General features: G+C 37.6%; 1 protein-coding gene across 1 annotated transcript in view; it reads right to left on the reverse strand.

Annotated features, from left to right (window-relative positions):
* Nucleotides 1-19315: 19315 nt before the first annotated feature.
* Nucleotides 19316-25316, reverse strand: part of LOC143025300 (uncharacterized) — a 159397-nt gene continuing 153396 nt past the window's right edge. The window contains exons 10-16 of the mRNA XM_076184775.1: nt 25156-25310; nt 23153-23331; nt 22500-22729; nt 21533-21604; nt 21239-21366; nt 19786-19949; nt 19316-19621 (exon numbers count right to left, since the gene is read on the reverse strand). Of these exons, the coding sequence (XP_076040890.1) occupies nt 19525-19621; nt 19786-19949; nt 21239-21366; nt 21533-21604; nt 22500-22729; nt 23153-23331; nt 25156-25310 (1025 nt within the window). The 3' untranslated portion in view covers nt 19316-19524. The remainder of the gene's footprint in view (nt 19622-19785; nt 19950-21238; nt 21367-21532; nt 21605-22499; nt 22730-23152; nt 23332-25155; nt 25311-25316) is intronic.

Raw genomic sequence — 25316 nt, forward strand, 5'->3', positions numbered from 1 at the left:
GTTCCCCTTGAGCAAGGGAATAGGAAGTGTGAGTAAGGCATTGCCCATGGATTAGTTTATATATAAGTGTTCCGTGTTCACATCTGGTAGGGTAATACATGTCGACCGCAAGTCTGTCACGTGATCCAAGGCCATAGTGAATGAAACCCACATACGCACGCGAGCACACACACACACACACACACACACACACACACACACACACACACACACATGGGGGGGGGGTTATAGCGCTTCACACCAATAAGGAAGCGACGTAATCCTTTCCAAGAGGGGAGGGGAGGGGAGGAGAGGTGAGGGGAAGAGAGGAGGGAAGAGAAGATAAGGTGAAGAGAGGGGAGAGGGCAGGGGAGGGGGAGAAGAGGGGAAGAGAGGGTGGATGAAAGGAAGGGCAAAGGAGGGGAGGAGCGAGGGGGGAGGGGGGAGAGGAGAGGAGGGGAAGAGACAGAAAGGGAGGGTGAGGTGAGGAGGAGAGGGAGGGGAGGTAAGATGAGGGGAAGAGAGAGAGGAGGGAGGGAGGGAGGGAGGGAGGGGAGAGGAAATCGATGACAGTAGGTGCAGATGGGCTGGGGAGTGGAAGGAAGGAGAAGAGAGGGGACGTGAGGAGGAGGAGAGGTGACGAGAGGAGGAGGAGAGGGGACACGAGATGGCGGAAGGGAGGAGTAGGTGGAGAGGTGGGAGGAGAGAGGAGGGAGGGAGGAAGAGAAGAGAGGGGGAAGAACATGAGGGGACGCAAAGTCAAGGGAAGAGAGGGGAAGAGAGGGGAGGAGGAGGAGGAGGAGGAGGAGGAGGAGGAGGACCCCCACCCGTACCACAGGCAGCATCTCCTCCCGTACCTGATGGCACTTTACCTCTGATCCTGGCTGTCGCCAGCGGTTTAAATCGCCTCAGTGGCATCCATCCGACAGTGAAGGGATTAGGCTCGAACCGTGTCCTGAAGTTCAGAGAAATAATCTCATTTAAAAAGATATAATTAAGAGGAATAAAGGATACATTGCGACATCACCATCGTACGGTATTGGGCTAAGTATTGATGCCTGACTGCTTAGATCAACAAAAACTTCCTATAGCGAGATCAAAATATGTAAAAAAAAAAATTCAAACAATTCCTATTTTTGGCCTAAGTTACCTATATACCAAGGGACTTTTCCCCATTGTTAGGGGGGTAGCCGGCTAAGACACACAGCCACTCCCACCCATGACATAAGCAAAAAAAAAAGTGTACGGAATGTAACAACAGGAAATACCAAATAGCTACTCACATATCTGCATATACTGTATATATGTACACAATCACGCACACGTGCACATATTGGCTACTCAGCATCTTTTCTAAATCTATTAACCTGCGTTAAATTCTACCTGTAGCTCTTTACTCACATCATAAAAGTGATTTGTTGTGATATCAAAATATCATTTCAGTCTCAATCTGCCTTGCATTGTTGGAACGTATGTCAGTATAGTTGCCTTCAACTGGCAAGTCGCTTTACAAAGGATTACAAAGGATTACAAAGGCGGAGCATGCCGACAGGAGACCTTTTGATCCATATCTAGGTCGGATGCGAAAAAAAATCATATTAATAATAAAAGAATAAATAAAAACTATGATAATGTAAATAACAAATAAAATACATAAATAAATGCATAGGTATAGTTTTAAATGATAAACAAACAGGTAAATAGTAAATAATAATAAATTGACATATAACTAATAATAAATGAAAATCAGACAGAAAATTATAACAAAACAAAAACAAATAATATAAGATAAATTAAAATCATTACAGCATCTTAGGTATTTATTATCTAAATGATTCTTAAAGCTTCGAACTGAACTACATTGCACTACCTGTGCAGGAAGTTTATTCCATTCATTAACTACACGGTTGGCAAAGTTGTTTCTACCTACTTCCAAATTGAATCTATTTCCGGACAGTTTGAGACCATTGTTTCTTGTCTGATTCCCATTCAATGTAAAAAATTTGGTCACTTTTGATGTTGTCAATTCCCTTTAGAATTTAAGACCTGTATCAAGTCACCTCTGAGTCTACGCTTTTTTAGGGAAAACAGATTCATATGTTTCCGTTACGTTTTGTTTGAATAAATTGCATTGAGAGGAGCAACGCTGTGCTGTTCATGCTTTACACAGCGTGTGTCTTAAGATATTTTATATTTCTTACCAGGATGGATTCCAGTCTAGAGAAACCCGGCGAGTTTGACGTACTCAAGAAAATGCTACATTGTGTGGGCCCTGAACCAGGGGTGCGCACGCGCGCGATAATAAGAACAAAATTGGACTATGCAGCGACGATTTGGTCACCAAGTACAAAAAAAATGTATAACAGAACTTGAAAGAATACAAAGAGCAATTACGAAATAGGCACCAACACTCTCAGAACTGTCATATGAAGTGAGACTAGCAAAACTTGAGGTACAGACATTAGAGCAAAGAAGAGAGGAGACTTGATAACTATTTATAGAATCATGAAAGGCGTAGAAACTACCGATAGAGAGGATCTAATAAAATGGGATAGTAGAGATACAAGAGGACACGGAAAGAAAATCAAGAAAGACATTTATAGAAGAGACCTAAAAAAGAACAGCTTTCCTCACAGGGTAATAGACGTTTGGAACAAGTTAGATGAGAATGTGGTGTGTGCAAAAACGATACACGAATTTAAAAACAAGGTCCATATAGTATCCTTGGATAAAACGAGATATGAAGACGGAATACCACGAGCATAGCCCCCCTTCCCGTAAAATACAACTAGGTAAATACACACACACACATTTCTTGAAAGGAGGACTTCTTGAAAAGAAGAAAAATGAGAGTGATACCTAGAGAAAAGAACTCAATATGGGTAGGCATGATAAGTGGAGTACCCCAAGGCTCTGTATTGGCTCCAATAATGTTTGCTATTTATATAAACGACATGGATGTCTTGTTCACCTCTTACCAGCCTCTAATTTATTGTTGCCGTTTTTCATTTTTTTTTTCTTTGCAAGATATTCTTACAATGTAAATACTATAAATTAGATTAGATTTTTTGAATGTGATTATGTGATGGACACTCCGCTCGTAACTCAAGAGTAAATATTACAGAAAATCCTTCACCCAGTCTAATATCCTTAACTTCTCAAAATTTTGTTTGCCACATTAGGTTATCTTGTCTTTTTTTTCTTAATATCTAGACACAGTCCATCCATATTTTCCTTCAGGAATATATTTGCTTCTGTCAAAGAAACTAGGACCAACGATGTTGTCTGGCGTGGATGACGTCATAGACACGTCTTGCTGCCGCCGACCTTCAAAAGCTGTCAGTATCTTCATTCCCATCTGGAGATGCATGGCGCTTAAGTTTTCGGTCTGAGCTCAATATTTCTATTAACCAAGACTATTTCTTTCACCTTTCCACACAAGAGGACCAAACGAATGGTGGATGTTTGGTACTACAAGGTTAAGGGCTGGTGCCAGATTTCTTGAAATCAGGATAAACAATTTATCCATTTGCTTCGTAAACCTCTCAGTAGATTTGACACAAGGTTTCTGCAATCTAAAACCAAACCGTCTATTTAATGTCAAAATATAATTTTCCATACATCTAATCCATTTTCTTTTTTATTATCCTTTGTAGCACATATTTTGGGGGGACGTGCATGCAGGTAGATTGATCGTTCTTACATCAGTTCTTTGAGGACAGTCATGATGTCTCCTTTCTGTTTAGCTGAAAGCTTTATCAAATCCAACGAGCTCTTGATTATAAATAATAATAATAATAAGTTTATTGGGCAATGATCAATATACATGAAGTGCATATAATGGAAAGTACACATAGTTCGAAATAACAATTACAATTGCCGAGGATGATTGTTGCATATTGTTCTCCCGCACTTTACTCAATATCCAGTCTGATCCATTTGGAAATGTACTTCATTGGAAACTAAAGAAAACAGTTTTGGTTTATAAACTATTTATTATATAATTTAACATACGGGTGGCAGGCATCTTGAAATTTGTTGACACTGAGTTGTAAGCATGCAAGGCAGATTCTGCATCCATTATCTATACATGATACAGTGGAAGCCCCTTATGACTGGCTTCAAACCTGAAAATGCTATGCCCAGTTAAAGATTTCTTTTTTTTTTCTTCTTTTTTCGATGACGAGTTGTAAAACACAAGGGCAAAGGCAATAATTTAGTGCTCCACATAATATCTACTTAAAAAGCCTTTAATACAATTTGTCTTACAAAATCTACCTAATTTTCTAATTACCATGACTATGTTAATCAATTACTAAGGTCTGGAAAAGAAGTTTAATAAAGTCCATTAATTCGTGTAGGCACAAAACATTCTTCACAAGACCAAAAACTCTTCCCTATAGGTAGCTATGCACTGGGCACATAATGACTTCAGATGCATGCAGCTGCTGGTCTTTTGGTGTCATGGCTGTATCTTAAATCTTAACAAAATTGCTTGATTGCCCTATCCATTGATTTCATGGATACTTTTCCCAACTATACGAATAAATATATCATTAATCTGGTGAGATCGTGTAAAAATGTACTTTCCAGACTGAATAACCACACATATTAAGTATAGGACCAAATCAATGGTCATTCAGTTACTTCAGGGAATGTTGCGAGGCATCCCTATAGACCAAAAACCACACATTCATATATGTTAGAGCGAAATACTCATTAAGGACCGATGACTTGTATTTGAACTATCACTGTCCCTCCTTTATGCTGTTTCCTTAAAACTATTTCTTCTTGTCATTTCTATGACTACCTCTTCTTTTATTCCCCTGTGTTAGGCTACGGACGCACGAGAGGCTGTTTAGCCGCTCAACCGCTGCGGCTGTTTAGCCGTTTTTATAGAACACACTACTTTTAATGGAATTGCGCGCATTATTTACTTAACCGCTAATGAGCGCAATTCCATTAAAAGTAGTGTGTTATATAAAAACGGCTAAACAGCCGCAGCGGTTGAGCGGTTAAACAGCCTCTCGTGCGTTTCATCCTTTAGTGTGAAAGACGCCAACAGGGCCTCCACCGTACTCCAATTCGTGTATGTGCCTTAGCGCAAACTGAGACTCGGGCGACACAGCATAGAACAAAGACAGACTTCCTGTTGCTGAACTGAAGCACATTTTTAATTTCTCCCCCATTTGAAATGTTTCTAGATGTGCTACCTCAGCATTTCAAGTGAGAGAGAAGTTCAAACTGTACTTCAATTCAGCAACAGGAAGTCTCCTATGCTCTGTGCTGCGTCGACTGCGTTTCATTTTGTTACAGGAGAGAGTGAAGGGACTGGCGATATCCCACTCTGTATTTTTCTCCTTCGAAAAGTCAACGCATACGAAGGTCTGTGAGGACTCCAACTAGAATCCTAGTAATTGAGTCATTGAATGTGCATGGCTGTGGTACGGATGATAGCAAAGGGAAGAGATTAGTAGTATATTCACGCGAGGCAAGATGGATGTGCTAGCGTTGAGTGAAGTGAAACTGAAAGGGAAAGGCGGGTTGGATTTTCGAGACGGGGTGAGGTGCCACAGGAAAGGAAGGAGATGGATTAGTGCGTGGTGGAGGGGAGAGAAGCATCACCGACGATAATGTGGAGAAAGGTGAGACTGGGATGATATATATATGGGGATTTGTGAGTGTATATGGTTCTGGTAGTAAGAAAACCGAGGAGAAATTGGTGATTTTGATTTATTTAAAAGAGTGTGTATAGAGTCTTGGTAGAAATGCAAATGTTGTGATGATGAAGGATCTTAATATCACAGCAGTTGAACCGATAGATGAAATAGCAGGAATGTATTGGATGGCAGAAAAAATACATAGTGGAGATACGTTGGAAATGTGTAATGAAATGTGAAATGATAGCGAATCCAGGAATTTAAGGTGTTGTGTGTGTGTGTGTGAGTATTATCAATCGTTTTGTACGTTCAATGTGGCTATATGATATCAAGTGGGATTCACGCTAAGTGGACCTGTGTTGGGAGCTAGCGACGGCCGCGTTTGATTATAATTATTTGAATTACATAGCTGCTACTAGCGATTCGTTCCATATATATATATATATATATATATATATATATATATATATATATATATATATATATATATATATATATATATATATGGAGGTATATGTGAGTCACAATGAGGGAGGAAGCAAAAAACAAAGTGAGGGAGGACAAGAGGAGAGCGGATGTGAGGTGGGGTTGGTGTTTGATACGTAATTTTGAAAATAATAAAAATATGTTTTTGAAGGATGCGAAAAAAAAAAGAGGGGAGACGAGTTGGGTAGAAGGCAGGGATGAAATGGGATTTAGATGAGTGGGAGTATGCACTGGCATGGCTACCCCTCCTACAAGGGGGAAAATGCCTTTTGGTAAATGTATATAAGTAGCAAATCACAGGTCACGGGTAAAATCATCCCATACATACGGCAAAGATTATGAGGAAAACACCGTGAACATTTTGGCTCTTTTTCTAAGAGTAACATGGCAACCATTGCAAGTCCTTTATTAACGGTGCCTTGTCACGTTGCTTGACTCAAACAATGTGGCGGGTGACAGCACGGTGATCCTCCATCACTGAAGTGCTGAGATCGGAGTAGCTGAATGAAATTTAACTAATGTGGGTGTGTGTACGTTGACTTATCCAACCTCTATAATGAATGAATGAATGAATGAATGAACAAATTATTTTACACACACACATACACAAACACACAGAGCGAAGATTCAACTATCCAGAAGTTAGGATGATCTTCAGACGGACTTAGCTCAAATATTATAAAGTCATGAAAAATAAAATAATAGATAAACTAAAATGAAAATAACAAACACACCATTCTCTCTCATTTGCAAGGTAAAATAACCCTTGTTGAAAACAAATCATCGACATACAGGTATGTGTCTGTTTCTGTACCACTGAAATTACAGATTCAGTAGCGATCACATCTGCTAATGATACCAACATTGCACATCTTTACTTCCACAGTCCCATTGTTAAATGATTGTTTTGTTTTGTCTTGTTGCACTGTGGTTACAAATAAACAAAGATAGATAAATGAATAATAAAATAAAGTACAGTAACACCCTACATAACTATCTAAAGTAAAGGTCTGTCCAGTGAACGTCATTACAGACGACATTACGTCATTCAGCAACGTCGCCTTCGTTGTAATAAAATAGCGTTCTTTTTTCATAAAAAAACATACTTGAAATAATAAAAATGGATCAACATTTAGATCGAAAAACAATTATCTAATAAAATATCTGGATAAAAATGTTCTTCGAACACATTAAAACATAAAACAATGTACACAATAAATTTTACATCGAAAAAGTATACACGACGGCAAATATCTAAGACATAATTCTATAAAAAAATAGTTGCACATAATTCTTTACAAAATTATTTAATGGCTCATGCGTCATTGTATTATTTCGTAGGGATTCTTTTCAAATTCAATTTACAAGGTAAATTAATTAATATTATTTTATAACTGTATGTCGTAATCACCGGTGCACTACACATCCCTCTATTTTACAAGATTTTGAGAACAAATATTGGTGTTTCAAGGGGAAAATTTGTATCATCAACTTAATTAAAGTTACTGAACATGGGTTTAGTATAAAAAAATATCTTCGATTCATTGCCATATAGCAAGAGCGATATTGTATTGGCGGCAATATCGACAGCAATGATTGGACGCATTTTGTTTACAAAACGACGGAGATATTCTGATCAATTTACCTGATGTATTATGAAGAGAATCTCACCGTTAGCATTATATAGTCGTTGTTCAGTGGGCTACTGTTTAATACGTCACTCCAAGCCCCTTCAGTCTTTTATCACATGCTGGTCTGCATTCTGTTATCCTTTTATTCTAAAATATGGTCGCGTTAGAATACGAATAATCATGATTATAGCAATAAGAATAGAAATTAATTAAATAAATTAAATAAAAACCTGTCATATACACTGGCAGATATGCTACGATACAACACGAAAACAGAAAATGTGAAAAAAATCTTCAGGGGACTGCGCAATCACTAACCTATAAACTTATATATTTAAAAAAATAATTTCCTGATGACGTTATCACCCCACCCAGTACTTCCCAGAACCGGGCAAAAAGCTGACATAGGTGACGGGTTTCATAAGAGTTGTTAACACGATTAGGTAGGTACCTTGTGGCAAGATGCACTCCCGAAAGCAACTCACTTCAAAAAACACGAGGAATTGTCATTTCTGGGCCTAGGTTACGAAGGTTTGGGAAATAGTTTTCCAAGAAAAAGAAAGAAAAAAAAATCATACATAAATACATATACTAAGGGCTTTTTCCCCCTTACAAGGGAGGTACCTAAAGTCAAAAGCGTAAATCCACTCCCACCCATTTCATCCTCACATACTCCACTCCCATTCACCACCCCTCCCTCCCTCTTCTCTTGGCTCCTCCTGGATGACGGGTCATTCCTGCATCTCGCCCACTGCCCTGGGTCAGAAGCAGTGTAGCAAGACACAGCACACCCACTGCAAGGCCGCTTCATTGAATCGGCGATCCCCCCCCCTCTCCTTCCCCTTATGCAGCAAACAACAACTTGCTGATTTCCCATTTTCTCTAACCATCTCCAATCTCTGGTCCATTACCCTTGCATTTACCTCTTGCACCACCCCATGTATAAATTGAACAGCCATGGAGACATGACACATCCCTGATGAAATCCCGCCTTTACCTCAAACAACTCATTTTCTCCATTTCTAATTCCAGCACAGGCTCTACTACTCTCGTAAAAACTCTTGACTGCTCTCAACAGCTTTCCTCCTATTCCATATCTGCAATATCTCCCACAGTGTTTTCCTGTCTACCCTAGTATGAGCCTTTTCCAAATCCATAAATGCCCAAAAAACATCCTTACATTTCCCTAAAACATTCTCACATATCTGCCTTACCCCAAAATTCTGATCCACTCAACCCCTACCTGTCCTAAAACCATACTGTTCCTCACCAATTACTCTCTCTGTTCCTTTCCTAATCCTCTCAATCAAAACAGCCCCATAAGACTTCTCAACTACTCAACAAACTCCCTCTGAAACTACTAAACTCACATGTCCCCTTTTCCTTTGTAAAGTGGAACTACACATGCACTCCTCCAGTCCTATGACACTCATCCTCTTTTAGACAAACATTAAACAATCTCACCAGTTAGTCCACCATCACTTTACTTCCCTTTTTTAGACATTCCACAGGACACCCATCTAACCCAGGTGCCTTACCTGCTCTCATAATTTTAATAACTGCTTTCACCTCATCTTTTCTTATTTTCCTCCATTTCCCTCATTCATCACCGTCATTTTCTTAGCACTTCCCACTGCAACTACCTTTCCCTCCATCTTCCTTCACATTTAGCAACTCCCTAAAATACTCTGCCCACCTTCCTCTTATTGCCGTCTCTTCCATTATTATCTCTCCAGCTGCACCTTTTACCTTTTCTTCTCTATTTGATTTGCTTCCTCTTCCTCTCTTAATTTGTTTCCAAAACATCTTTTTATTTTTTATTATTATTTTTTTTTTTGTCGTACTCTTATCCCATTTCACATCTACTCTCCTTTTTGTCTCCTTTATCTTATACTTTACTTCTCTCCTCTTTTCTTTGTACCTCCCATATGATTCTCTTGTCCTATTTCATAACCAATCTGTGAATGCTTGTTTCTTTTCTTCTACAACCTTCTTTACTTCATCATCCCACCACTCACTACCCTTCCTTCTATTTCCTCCCATCCTCCTTGTTCCACACACCATCTTTGGACACCTTGTGACTCCTTCCTTGAAACATCCTCATTCCTCCTCCACTCCTAGTTCTACTCTATCCTTCACTCCTTTCCAGTTTTCTCTCAGCTTCTTCTTGTACTCCTTCTCCTTTTCTTTCTCATTTAAGCAGTGCATTCTAACCACCTCCCTACCTTCTGTCTTTTTCCTCTTTCTCCATCTATCATCCACTCTCAACTTACTTTCCACCAAAAAAATTATCTAATATTCCCCCACTGCCTCCCCTAAGAACATGTACATCCAAAACTCTTCCTACTCTTCTCCTGGTTACCACTATATAGTTCATTAAAGCCCTATCTTCCACCCTTCTATCCACCACCCCCTCCCATGTGTACTTATGTTTGACTTTCTTCCTGAACACTGTGTTTGGTATCATCAGCTCTAGACATATCTCCACCATTGACTCTCCACTATGATTTTTTCCTGGTACTCCACACTTCCCAACCACTCTATCTAATGGTTTGTTTCCTACACTAGCATTGAGATCTCCCAATACCACTACATCATTTCTCCCAAAACCCTCTACGCACTCATTTAAATCTATCCAAAAAGCCTCCCTTTCTTCTACATTCTTTTCATTACCAGGCCATTTTTGCAATTACAAAGACCCACATCTCCCTTCCCAGTTTCATATTCATCCACATTAACCTTGAAGAAACCTCTTTCTACTTTACCACATGCTTATCTATCTCTTCACTTATTAGTATAGCCACCCCTTCTCTCCCTTGTCCTCTCTTCACTCCTGAGAACCTCCCAACTACACTCCCAAACTCAAACTTGCCCCTCCCTTTCAACTTAGTTTCACTCAGTGCCAACACATTCATCTTTCTTCTCACAAACATACTGCCTATCTCTTCTCTTTTACTCTCATTTGTACCACATCCATGTACATTAAAATATCTGGTTGGAAAACTCCTCCCAGACCCTTTTATGCCTTTGCTTTTTTTAAGTTATGCCCCCTTTGGGGCTACGTAGAGTAGGATGTCTAGTCCTATCCCTGTTCTGTTTTTGCCACCTTTTGCGACTCAAGTGGGAACACTCTGTGGTAGTACTCTTTCTCCCCTACAACAGGGTTCAACGAAAAAGGAAATGTATATTCAGAGAAGTGGTACAAGAATTGAAAGAACAGGAAGAGTACAAAAAAGAAAAGATTGAACTACTGGAAAAAAAGTCTCCAAAAAGGATTGTAGAAGACACTAACTCTTCTTCAAAGAAAAAATGTATGTAAAATGAATAAACTAAACCATTTTAACATTTTATATTTGATCCTTACAGGGGAACTTTATTCTCCCTCCCAACAGGAGAAACTGTTGCCAAAGGAGACTTGGGTAAAGTACATCTGGCTATGCCACAGATGCTAGGCCTATGGCATGTCTGCCAGGAGGGAGGGGGCACAAAATGCTCCTACAATCAAAGGAACTGTGCCGCAGGCCAAATGCCCTGGCATAGCCAGGTGGCGAAGCAGGTGCTTTTTTCATTGTATCATTACCTTTTCTGACTAACAACAGTTACTATCTTAGTAGTCATGGTTACATGAATTCAAAAGGATATGAAACTCGTTTTATTTCAAATGGGCCTGTGCTCATCTACCAGACATTCCTACATGAAACATGACCTGACACCCATATATCTAAGCAGTGCAAGGTAGAATCCTTTTTTACCCACAGTCATTAATTCAAAATTTTATATCCAATCCATATCCCCTCATTCAATCATCAATTACAAATGTGACCCTTTGTTTTATTCATAATATATATGGACATAAGACAAATGTATAAAAACCATGTACAATATTGTACTGTGTGTGTGTGTATTTACCTAGTTGTATTTTACGGAAAGGGGAGCTATGCTCGTGGTGTCCCGTCTTCATATCTCGTTTCATCTAGACTGTTTTTAAATTTGTGTATTTTTTTTGTACACACCACATTTTCATCTAACTTGTTCCAAATGTCTATTACCCTGTGGGGAAAGCTGTTCTTTTTCAGGTCTATTCTATAACTGTCTTTTTTTTATTTTCTTTCTGTGTCCTCTTGTATTTCTACTATCCCTTTTTATTAGATCCTCTCTATATATAGTTTCTATGCCTTTCATGATTCTATAAATAGTTATCAAGTCTCCTCTCTCTCTTCTTTGCTCTAGTGTCTGTAGCTCAACTTTTGCTAGTCTCTCTTCATATGATAGTTCTGAGAGTGTTGGTGCCAATTTTGTAATTGCTCTTTGTATTCTTTCAAGTTTTGTTATACATTTTTTTGTACTTGGTGACCACGTCATTGCTGCATACTCCAATCTTGGTCTTATCAAAGTGATTAGTATTTTCTTCATCCAGGTATGTAAATGCACTTTGATTGTTCTTATTAAATTATAAGTTTCTCCAAAAATTTTGTTTATATGATTCTCAGGGGATATATTATTCATAATAATGACTCCCAGGTCCTTCTCATTTTCTACTTTTTCAATTTCTTCCTCTCCCAATGTATATGATCCCACTATTCTTTTTTTTGCTTTTTCAAAATTCCATTATACTACACTTCTTGATATTGAATTCCATCTCCCACTTCCTACTCCATTCCCATACTTTATTGAGATCACTCTGCAGTGCCTCACAATCTTCTATAGTGTTCACTTTTTTCAACAATTTTGCATCATCCACAAAGAAGCTCATATAACTTTCAATTCCTTTATCCATATCATTAATATATATAGCAAACATTATTGGGGCCAGAACTGTTCCTTGTGGAACTCCACTAATCACTTCATCCCAATTAGAGTGTTTGTCTCCTATCACCACTCTCATTTTTCTTTCATGCAAGTCTTCCATCCACTTCAGCAGTTTGCCCTGTATTCCTCCTGCAGTTTCTAATTTCTTTAGCAATTTCTTATGTGGCACCTTATCAAAAGCTTTTTTCAGGTCTAGAAATGCACAATCAGTCCATCCATCTCTTTCTTGTATTACATCTATTTGCCTTGAATAGAAACACATTAAGTTTGTGACACATGATTGTCCCTGTCTAAATCCAAATTGCCTTGGATTTAGTATGTTTTTTCCCTAATGCTTTACCCATCTAGTTTTGATGATTCTTTCACAAATTTTAGCTATCATACTTGTAAGAGAGACCAGTCTATAGTTAGTAGGGTCTTCCTTGTTTCCCCTTTTATATATTGTTACTATATTTGCTCTTTTCCAATGTTCTGGAACTTTTCCTTCTTTCAATGAACTGCTTATTAGACTGTGTATTTTGTTAGTTCATTCCTGAATTTTCTCAAAAACCAGTTGGCCATTTCATCTTGTCCATACAATTTTCTGACATCGAGATTACTCAAGTGATTCATTATTTCATTCCTTGTTACTTCTATCTCTTTCATAGGGGGGACTTTCTCCTCCCACTCGATATCTCTAAGTTATATATTCTTCCTCGTAAATACAGATTTAAAATGCTTGTTCATAATTTCTGCCATTTCTATTTCTTCTGTGTATTCAACTCCTTGTCGTAGTGTTCATTAATTTTTTCTAGTTTTTCCTCTAGACTTGCTAATTGGGGGAGGTTGGCATTCCCTCCCTCATTAAATCCATGAAAATTATTATCTCCACTTTCTATTGCGTTGTTCTTATATTTCTAATTTTAGTGCCTTTACTGATATTTTTTACTTCACCTGCATCGTCTGCAGCCCTTTTGTTGACATTCTTCTGATGTCCGGGGGAGCCCATTCATCTCCTTCCTCATTTCCTTCCATTTTCCTTAGTAATCCCTCCCTTTCTCCTTTTTCTTCACCTTCCCACTACACCACGAGCTTTCCCCTTCTCTACTAATACAACAAAGGTACTCCATCGTCATTGAGATCAATGAAATTTGAAGTTTTCCTAGAGTTCCAACCTTCGCTGTCACTTCAACTGTCGTGTGTGTGTGTGTTCATCTACAGAGGATCTCTCCATGAAGGGAGTTACCAACTCTGACACCTTGTCACAAGAAGCAAACAACAGGAATAATTTCCTTGCCCCTGTTTAAAAGGACACGAGTTAGTGGAAAGGGTGGTAAAGCAAAGTCCAGTTAAGGAGCATTGAAAGGTGGAACAGTCAAACTTAAAAGAGTAGATAATCCTTTTCACAATGAAGAAAATCTCCACACATAAAAGAATGCCGAGATACTCTGGATTATAATGTAACACAAAGGCCCTGTGGTACTGCCTGCATACAACTTTCATAACCACACTTTGGCTCATAATCAAGAAACATCCTTTGATGAGTGACACTGATAATATATAATAAAGCAGTGGGACTGTATGATACTAGTGTGCAGACAATCAATCAATCTGCAGCTCAAGATCTCTCTTTCAGGAGAAACACTGCTCCCAGTTAACTGGCAATAGCCACTGGGCAGGCCCATAGGTCCCTCAGGAAAAAAATAATGTGTTGTTATCAAGGGATTGTTAGTGTAGGGTATTAGTATGAGGTGTTCTGTCTCTGCGTGGTGGTTGAATCTAAGGTAGTTTGGTTTTTTGGTCAGGACTATTCCGTGTAGACAATTAAAAAAGGAGATAAGTTAGCAATTGATTGGTTAGTAAGAGTGTGTAATGTATGAGAGGTGAGTGCCTTAAGAAAGGAAGAGAGCATGTATTTTGCCAAATTATATGGGGAAAGGAATCAGCTTAAACATAATAAATATAAAGAGAAACTTTTGACTTCAATTATTTCTTCTTTCTATTTTCCTTCTCCAAACTTTACTTTACCATCTCCTTTAACACTTTATTTTTCTGGTTTCGATGACTGATAAGACTGACCTATTAGTGATGGCTGGTCTGGCGACTTTCATCATAAGGGGAAAAAAAAATTATTACTCAAAAATGACAGCTGAATAGGTGGCACTAAAAAATTTGAGACAAATCTTCATCAAAACATCTTCTGTAAACCTATATACATTGCATAAGTCCTTCAACCTTAGCATGCAAGGATATTCAAAATTAGCAAAATTTCTGCTCCAGATATCCATTTTTCACATGAAAATAAAGATTTTGTTGAGCAGTGTAGCAGACCATGGTAATCTCTACACAAAATTATGATGACAATGTCTTACATAGTCTAAGTTACTTGTATACCTCTGGTTTCTAACTATAAGCAAAACTGAGGAATACTAATGTGTGCTTGCTAATGGAAGGACAAACATAAAGGTTGTCCTTACTATTCCATCATGAATGATGCTGTCCTTGGAGATCACAGTTCATATATTACATAAATTATAGTTTTTGCATATCCACATGAACAACAAAGTCCAAAAAAATTATACCCAACCAAAAACTTGACACAACAGTATTTACTGCAAGTCGTGAATTTATATGACATTATAACATTACCTATTTCTACCTGATCCATAAAAAAGCTCCTACTGCAACATAAATATCTACAATGCTGCTTGCAAACTTACATGAATGTTAAAGACGATTTTCTTCTTTCTGCAAGGCCATCAATAAAAATTACATCCTTAACAAAATAGTTTTTAGCTAATCTCTATAAATATCCAGTATTATCAAATGTGGCACAATCCTATCATTTGAATGGCAGTGTCTAACAGGCAATATCCAGTCCCAAAATACCATCACAATTCATACAATCTATGGGAGGTTTTGTGTGTTTTCACAACGTAGACAAAAAAAAAAAAGGTTTCATACATGTAAAATTTTCAGATACTGGCCTTTACAGTAACTGATATTTTTCTGCACACATATAAAGCTTCTTTCTTCCTATAAAATCAGTAAACCACATTAATAACTAAAGTCATGAGACCAGTGAAATGGTCTGCTGTATTCAAAAATAGAAAATTTAAATAAATATCATACTGCATTTAACTGCTACTGAGAACTATACTCAGCACCAATGATGATCACAAAATGTACCACAGGCATTCTGAACATAGCTCATTTTGCATTAGACACTATGCACTGTACTATATAAATATATACATATCAGGCAGGTAGAAGGCTGCTCCAGGCTGCAATGGCTAAGCCCAATGTATCAAATAATCACACTATTTTCTTAAACCTTTCTCTATAAAAAGTGACTCATTTGATTTATTCCGACTCTCCTCACAAGGCAATTTTATACAGCCAAGGGAAACCTCCTGAACTCCAAGGGGTAGAAACTACCTTAACTAACACTTGTAACTTTTATGATTAATTCTGGCTCTTGCCAAATTATTTTATTCAGGTAAAGGAAACCAGAAGTAAAAGGGTGAAAGCTACTTCAACTCTCACTATAGAAAGCAACTTTTAAATCTCTTTCTAACTCTCGCCAGGAAATTTTATTCGTCTGATGAAAACCTTTCACAAAGAACTAAAATATATTTTCATTATTCCTTTCACTTTGAGAAGTGACCTGAATCCTTTCCTCTGGTTCTTATGAAGTGATTTATGAAGCCTATGAAGCTGAGGTAAACTTCCAACAGTTGAAAGATTAATACCATACAAACACGAGTCCTGGTTGCTCTCATCCTCTCTTTTCCTCCACATGAATCCCTTTATTATAGTTATGTGCTTTATAATTCTTATTCTGGCTTACACCAGATAATTTTATTCTGCTTATGCAATGTTTCCATATGGAACTGGTAAAGACTATCTAGTCTAATTACTTCCTTTAAATGTGTGAACATTGTGACGAATGGTAAAAAGGACATGGGCTAAAGGAAATATTTCCCCCAACCCATTTTCCCTTTACCACCTATCTACTTCCTTTAAGACAAGAAAGTAGATTTACGAGGGGATGATGCATAGGTCAGTATTTGTGGTAAGACTGGTAAATGAGAAGTATTTGGCAAAAATTAATGGTCTTTTTTTGGCTTTCACAGGAGGTGCCAAGATAGGAGGAGGGTGGAGGGGAGTGGAATGTATGGGAAATTAAATGGGTGGGAGTGATTTCTATGCCTTTTTCTTTTTGGCTACCCCCCGTGTAAGGGGGAAAAAGCCTTTGGTATATGTATGTATGTATGTACATATTTGGAAAATACATATGACAAAACTGATTAAGAACCGTTGTGGAGTGTATTGTGGATGTAGAGAATAGCATACATATGTATGTATAGAATAGCAAGAAGTCTCTCAAAAGCAGTAAAAATTTGTTTTACATGAATACTAGGGGACATGTGAATGTTAGGAATAGAAAGAGTATTGTAGTATACAGGGAGAGAGCAATGCTCATGAGGTCCCGACTTCTAATCTTTTTTACAAAGGATCACAAAGGCGGAGCATGCTGACAGGAGATCTTTTGGTCCATATCTAGGCTCAAGTTCATGTATGGTTCCAACTTACTCTATATCTTTATTTTCCAATTATCATATTCAGATTTGAATTCATATACTGTTCTAGCTTGGACCACTTGTAGGTTGAGATGGACCTTCACTCTTCCGGGATAATGAACTTCCCTTATCTGAATAAAATAACCCGTCAGAAGCCAGAGCAAAATTTGTTGAACATTTCACCGGGTCAAAGGTGTTCATATGCCAATTTCATAAAACATTTCATGCCATAACATTCAACCATCACTCAATCTGCTGATTTGGTTCTCTCTTTCAATACAACTACAGCATGTGAGCCGAGAGTCTGTAACAATGAGCAAAAAAGGACGTCACCAAAAACACCCCAGCGCAGATGGAAAACCCATTGCCAGCTCAGTGATCAAAGAACCACCACTAAACTCACCTCTACCCAGAGGTGAGGTCCAATATCTTAACTTCTGTTCTCTTGATTTTATTAAACGGAAAGTTCCAACTCCAACAGTGATCACACTTCTCCAATTTTGGCTTTCATATACATAGATAAATATAAATGTACATAAGCAATTACATACACTAATATTGCATTTTACATTTTGCATAATTCACACAGATCAGGCAACTATTATTTACTAAGATGTAAATTGCAAATAGGATAAAAGAACACAAATATTGCATTGCATATTATTACAAACTGCAGTATTGTAAGGGGAAGGAAATGGGAGCCAATAGACATATAGGAGAGAGAGAGAGGAGAGAGAGTGGAGAGAGAGGGAGGAGAGAAGAGAGAGAGGAAAGAGCAAGAAAGAGAGAGAGAGAGCAAGAGAGAGAGGGAGACAAATGGATTGAGAGATAAAACCTTCAACTACAATTCTTCCCTGACAATCTTTCTTCACCTAATATCCTCAACACAATTGAATTCTCTCAAGATAACTGTGACCCTTTGAAGTCCTACAGAGGTGGTCTAATCAATAGTGTGACTAAGTTGACTGCTCTGAAGCTGGAGAGACTTGAAACACCTTTTAATATCAAGAGAGAAACAACTTCAAGGGTCAGTAGAGGACTTCCATGTTAACCATCTTCCAAGAGGAGTAGGTGACAAGAGGAGATATATGCCAGCATAGGTGCTGCAACCTTTGTATCCATCACAGTTCACCTTCGCCCTCAAGGCCATAGGTGTTCAGTAAAAGGAACCTGAGGCAACACATCTTCAAGAAAACAGTCACCTTGTTTTTATAAGGCAACCCAAGAGAAATGAGAATGTGGATCTCTAAGTTGAGGACTATTTTCATTTCTACTAAAAAAAAGGGACACTTTTTGGCAACAGCATTTGGGTGTTGAGATGACCCCAGCACAGAGAATTCAATGTTATATCCTATTGACTTCTCAAACGTATATTCAACTGATTATTTTTTCCTTCCTGAGAGAACAATGTGTAAATAATGCCACACTGAGTTAGATCACCACTATGTTTCCTGGGATGAGATCTACATTGTCAAAATGTTGTAAATCTATGAGCAATGAGTGCTGAGATACAGCATGAAATGATGTTAATGTACCTGTACATTATCTCAACAGGACCACAATATAAAGCAGGTTATATGACCTTTTCTCATTGTACAAAATTAACATCGTCAGCATGAATTACCATCTAAATTAAAGAAAAATGAAGGAGCATTTAGCAAATATAATTCACCAAATATTCTAATCTGTTCTGAAGAAATATGACAAATGAACTATGACTTTTCATCCTGGGAGGGATGTCATACTCGATATAAAAAATCTCTACAGTAATTAAACTTCATAAGTACTATACCTTTTCAATTCATTCCTTGTGGAAATTAGGTTTACTGTATGGTTACCACAACACTATCATATCCAAATTTTTGCAAAATATAAATACCAATAGAGTCTGCAGATCACTAGGGTGTTACTCCTCTGAGACTAGGCTATCCTCATGCATTTATCCTACTTCAATGTATACCATTCTAATTATCATACTCCTCTTTCAGTTGGTTAGACAGTGATTCTCAACCTTGGTTGCATGGAGCTCTTTACAGAGGCTTGGCAGGCAGGTATGTATGTATATGTTTGTATATATATATATATATATATATATATATATATATATATATATATATATATATATATATAAATATATTTATATATAAATATATATATATATAAATATATATATATAAAATCTGTTCGTAGTTAGTGAATGCCTGGTGACTTTATTCTGTGTTGAAATGACCTCCAGGTTAGGAAAGAGATTCCATAAAAAAGGGGTCCATGAACAAATAGGTTGAGAACCCTTGAGATAGATTACAAGAACTACATCTTACTACTAGATCACACCTCAAATATATTAGCACCTCTACAATCAGTATGTAGTTTACCATCTGCATACTCCATCATCTTCTAGTGGTACAACTGATGGTGCAAGAGATCAATCTGTCGTTGTAATTCTTGATTTTCTTCATGCAGTCTTTCCACTGCTTCTGGAGCTCCATACATTCTATTTCAAAATATCAGAAATTCATTATTTTTTATAACATCTCATAATAATTCATGTAATTAGTTTCAAACTAGATATACAGAATGTAAAACAAATTCTATTGTGATTAATTTCTGTCCCTCAAGTAGAAACTGGTAGATTAGAAAATAGTTCTTAAGACTCACCTGTCAAGTCTCTGTTTTAAGTAATGAAGGGCCTTTGTTCTGGTCTCTAAAGTCGTTTCTAACTGTGCCAGTCTTATCTGGTAATGGTGCTGGGAAGACGGCGAAGGTGGACTTTGACTTAGCCGTTGAAGCAGATCCTCGTACTCCCTTTGCTGTTCTGTTTTCTGTGATTTTGAAGAAAATAACATAACTAGTAAATGCTGATTAATCCCACCACTTTTCTATGAAACAGCAGATCAAAAGTACAGGATTTACTACTCCTCCCAAAACTTTCTCCTCTCTCTTGTAAATGAATATATCATTGATGGTCTCTCTGTATTCTAACTTTTTTGTTCTACACTCATTCTTTCCAGACAACACAAAATAAATAAATCATTGTTGGTCCCTTTGTACTTTAACTTTTTTGTTCTACACTCATTCTTTCCAGACAGCACAAAATGAATAAATCATTGATGGTCTCTATCTTATCTTTTTTGTTGTACTCATTCTTTCCAGACAACACAAAATCTGGCACCTCCTGGATGACCCATCATCCAGGAGGTGCCAAGATAGGAGGGAGGGAGGAGGGTGGAGGGGAGTGGAATATATGGGAAATGAAATGAGTGGGAGTGATTTCTATGCCTTTTTCTTTTTGGCTACCCCCTGTGTAAGGGTGAAAAAGCCTTTGGTATATGTATGTATGTATGTACAAAATCTCTTCACTGAGTGACTCATGGGGTGAACTGGTGGCTGAGGCAAGTTTCTTGGGGGCCACAGGTCTCCTGGAAAAAATAACTGGGACAATGGACTGACTGATAGGCAGAGCTGGGGGCATTACCACCGGACAGGTAGTGCATTACCGTCAATGCATTACCGGCAATGTGTTACCAATCTTAATTTCCTTTAGAATGATTTTGATGGGAAAAAAACAAAATTAAATGGAGAAGTATTTACTTCTTACGAATATTCTCAATAAAATAATACATAAACTACAACATTAATATTCTCTATTCTAAAATATAAAGTAACCAGAGCTGGGCACTTGGGTTACTGCATTAGTAACTCATGACCTGTTCGGAATTAACCCATTCAACTCCGATGACAAGATGTCTTGTCATTTGGTCAAATAAAACAAAAAATCATAATAAAACAACAAAATGTTTGATGATCAAACAGCACCAGAAAAATATGACGTCGTCAGTCCTCCTCCTCGAGGAGGAGGACTGACGACGTCATATTTTTCTGGTGCTGTTTGATCATCAAACATTTTGTTGTTTTATTATGATTTTTTGTTTTATTTGACCAAATGACAAGACATCTTGTCATCGGAGTTGAATGGGTTAATGCACCAACTCTGCTGATAGGTTATTCAAACATAACTCCTAAGGAATCACACCTCCTAAGCAGACTTGCTGATAAAACCTAGATTCTTTGTAATAATGGCCCCTGTTCCTTCCTTTTTTTTTTTGCTTACCTCTGCTAGACTTCGTAACATTGCCTCTCTCTCCTTGCAGAGTTCATCGAGCTGCATCTGCATCTTGGCTATCTTTCCTTCCTGTTGCTGTCTCTGGCTCTCCAGCTCAATATTTTCTCTCAGAGCATCTGATGATGGTAAGCAATACACATATAAAAATTCTTGTTTACAGAAACTTAGAAAAAAAAAAAAAAAAAGTATGGAAAACTATATCACTTGTATAACAGGAGAGAATAACAATATACGAGGTCAAATACACAAATGGAAAAGAGCTACAAAACGAAAATATCTTACAGTCAAGCCTCTCCTGAAGAGGATCTTGGTATTTATTAGGGTTACATACTCTTGCACCTCCTAAATCTGGTCCTGAGAAAAGCACAATTAGAATTAGATTACGAGTTATAAAAATCATCAAAGGTAAATGCACAACACACACACATTCAAATGAGGAGGAATGTCACAATGTGATGAAGTGAAGAGGGTTGACCAGACTAAAGCTGGCAGTAGAAGAAATAGATCCAAGAAAGAAATACAGACAAAGCTGATCAAATTTTGGGGAAAATTTAATTGATTTGAGGAATTCATGGAAACAAGAGACAAAAATTATATGAGAAGTCTTCTAAGATTCTACAACTCTGATGGGGGAAAATATGTCAAAGATTGGCGGGAAAAAGATGGATTAAAGACTTGGTTGATTAAATTGGAAAGCAGCACAGAAAGTCAGAAATATGGTTTGGTGAAAATGGAAAAGAAGAAACACTACAGCAAAGGAAGAATACAAGAGCTAGATGTAAACAAGAGAATCTACATAGAAGAAAGCTTTGAAAGAGGCATTACTAATAAATGTGAAGATGAACCCAAGCTGTTTTACAGGTTTGTTGACAGTACATTGAGACATAGGAAAGAAATCTCTAACTAAAGGTAGAAGGAGAGGTCTATGAAGATGCTTCAGTTCAGGTTGAAATTATGAACAAAATTTCCAGTCAATCTTCACCATGGGATGAAAAGATTTAAGGAGAAGGGTGAGGATCAGAATGTTACATGGAAGTAAAGGAAGTATATAAACTACTGGAAATATTAGCTCTGAGGAAAGACCTAAGGCCTGGCACAACCACAATTCACAACCTAATTTGTGTTCAGAACAAGAAGAAGAAGAGGATGAAGAATATATATATATATATATATAATATATATATATATATTTATTACATAAAACAAATTAAATTAATAAACAAACAAGTAAATATTAAGCATATAATACCTTTTGCACCTTTAGGTGATTTCATTAATATATTTTTTCCTGACTGAATCTTCTTAAATTTCTCTTGTAAGGATTCATGATTTTCTTTCAGTATCCGTAACTCTCGGTTCTTCTCCTCGAGCTCTTTTCGAACACTTCTGACTTCATCTAGTAGTTTGCTATTTGATTTAATAGAGTCTGCAACTGCTTTCTTATTTTCGGTTAGGACACATTTTTGCCCAGAGGCTAACCTAAAACATTAAAAAAGTGTCCATGTTCAGTATCATTGTCATGATAAAACATAATGCATCTGATGGGAAAGTTTTCAATGAAGATGAAATATATTCTATATCACCTTAAGTACTGGAGAGAAAAAAAAAAAAAAAAATGTAATGGTGTTCTTGAAGCATTGTCTATTTAATATTGTATACATTATTTGTATTTCATAAATATGCATGTAAACAAGAACCATATATCATGCTCACTCATCCAAGAGTTCCTGCTTTGCTTGGCATCCCCCAAATGGGCAGTTTTGATTATGCCCTGAGAGTGTATGCTTGTTTTTTTGTCTATGCTAAATAATTTATATATTCATTTTGATTTTGTTTCATTAACCACCCAATACGTAATTACTTTTACAATGGTACCTATTTTTTTTCCCCTGGCAGTCTTACCTACTCTTGGTGATCACCATACGCTTCAACCTTAAGATTTCTGCATCTTTTTCCTGCAACTTAGCTTTTAGCAAAACAATATTAGTATGACTTGCACCGCCTCGAGACTTTGTAGGTGTTGAAGCTGATGAAGACGGGAGATTCTCTTTTGATGCCTCAACAAGTCTGCTACACTTCATCTGTTAAGAAAACAGAAAAATGCATATTTACTGAAACTATCATGGCTCCAGATTAGGGTTTCATGATTCAAATGTGTAAACCTTATATTCAATAGTTTATAGCACACATTCATATATGGCAGGGGTGGACAATTTGTCTGTGGGCAACCATGAATTACTCTAAAGGCAACTACTGTAAAACTGGAATTGTCCACCTTTGATAATATATATATATATATATATATATATATATATATATATATATATATATATATATATATATACATATACATACATACATGGAAAGAATGAGTGAAGAAAGACTAGTAAAAGATGTATGGAAGGCAGATGTGGAGGGAGTGAACATGAGGGGGCGACCTAGGATGAGATGGATGGATGGGGTGAAAGGGGCTTTGGGGAAGAGGAGAATGTCTGTTGAAGAAGGATGGGAGAGGACAGAAGATAGGGGTGAATGGAAAATGGTTGTATATGGATGATATTGTGGTGCATGAGGTGGAATGGATGGGGGGATGGGGGGTGAGGTAGTATGTGTGAGAAAAATTTGACGCAGCCCGAAGGGATTTCTCCCTGTCTTCTTTTCTGCATGAGGGAATGGAGAAGGGGGGTCGCCAATTTAATGAAGCGGCCTTGCTGTGGATGTGCTGTGTCTTGCAACACTGTTTCTGACCCAGGGCAGTGGACAAGATGCAGGGATGACCTGTCATCCAGGAGGTGCCAAGATAAGAGGGAGGGTAGAGGGTGGAGGGGAGTGGAGTGTATTAGGGATGGAATGGGTGGGGATGGTTTTTATGCCTTTGTTTTTTGGCTACCTCCCTTGTAAGGGGGAAAAAGCCTTTGGTATATGTATGTATGTATGTATGTATGTATGTATATATATATATATACATATATATATATATATATATATATATATATTAACATTGAGAGACTCAAAGAGGCCAACATGTAGAAATTGAAACATAGTACAGTCGAGGACTCGAACCTGGTCTAGCACATGACAGGTGTTAGTGACTTAACCAATTGCACCATCATATACATATAAAAAAACATGCTCATATTGAGGCTAATACACCTACAAGGAAAAATATTAACTATTCTTTTAACTTCTCAAGTGGATTTTGTCTGCAGGCAACCACAAGTTACTCCAAAGGATTCCACTGGACAACTCCTGTAAAACTGGAACTGTCCATCCCTGTGAGGAGATGGTCTTTTCAAGGTATAACCCACCCTTCACCCATTCCACACCAACTTGTTGCCCCTTCTATCTTAGCTCCTTATGGATGAAGGGTCATCTCTGTTCCCCACCGACTGCCCAGATCAGAAGCAGTGCAGGATGACACAGCATCTCCACAGCAGGGCCTGACAGCTGAAGCTTGTGTACCCCCACTGATTCATTACATGAGTACCCTCCCCTATCATCCACTCAAGATTTAGAGAGGATATAAAATTTCAGAGTTAGAAAAAAAAAAATGGCTAAGATTTTTCCTTGTAGCTGAAGAAGTCCTAGTTGGATGAAACGTCAGTAATAAAACTTCAACGGATTCTTGGCGTTTAAACTCACCACCCTACCACTCATTCTGTCTTCACACCTCAACAGATAAGTATTTCTATCATTAATATATTCCATAATACTTTAATTACATTGAAGTAAAACATCAAATTCTAAGAAAAATACACATATAGCTATTTAAATTCTACTACAGATGAATGATGTGTGGCTCTGGTTTGAATGGGCATTCTAAAACAGTTCCTAAAGCACTGACTGCAAGGTAAGATGCAGTCAATACTCCAAAACGGGGAAGAAAGTAAACAAAGAAAACCTACTCCAATGCTTCCAATTATCTTGTCCTTCTCCTCCAGCTGCTTGTGCATTTTCTCAATCTGATGCTGCAGCTGTGACAGAGCAAAATAGTCATTCTGATGCCTCAGACTACCATCTGAACTCTGAAGTCGTCTTTTCAAAGTTGATTCACATGTCTCTACCT

This window comes from Oratosquilla oratoria, chromosome 5 (assembly GCF_046742065.1).
Source record: "Oratosquilla oratoria isolate Oo_2021 chromosome 5, ASM4674206v1, whole genome shotgun sequence".
NCBI lineage: Eukaryota > Metazoa > Arthropoda > Malacostraca > Stomatopoda > Squillidae > Oratosquilla > Oratosquilla oratoria.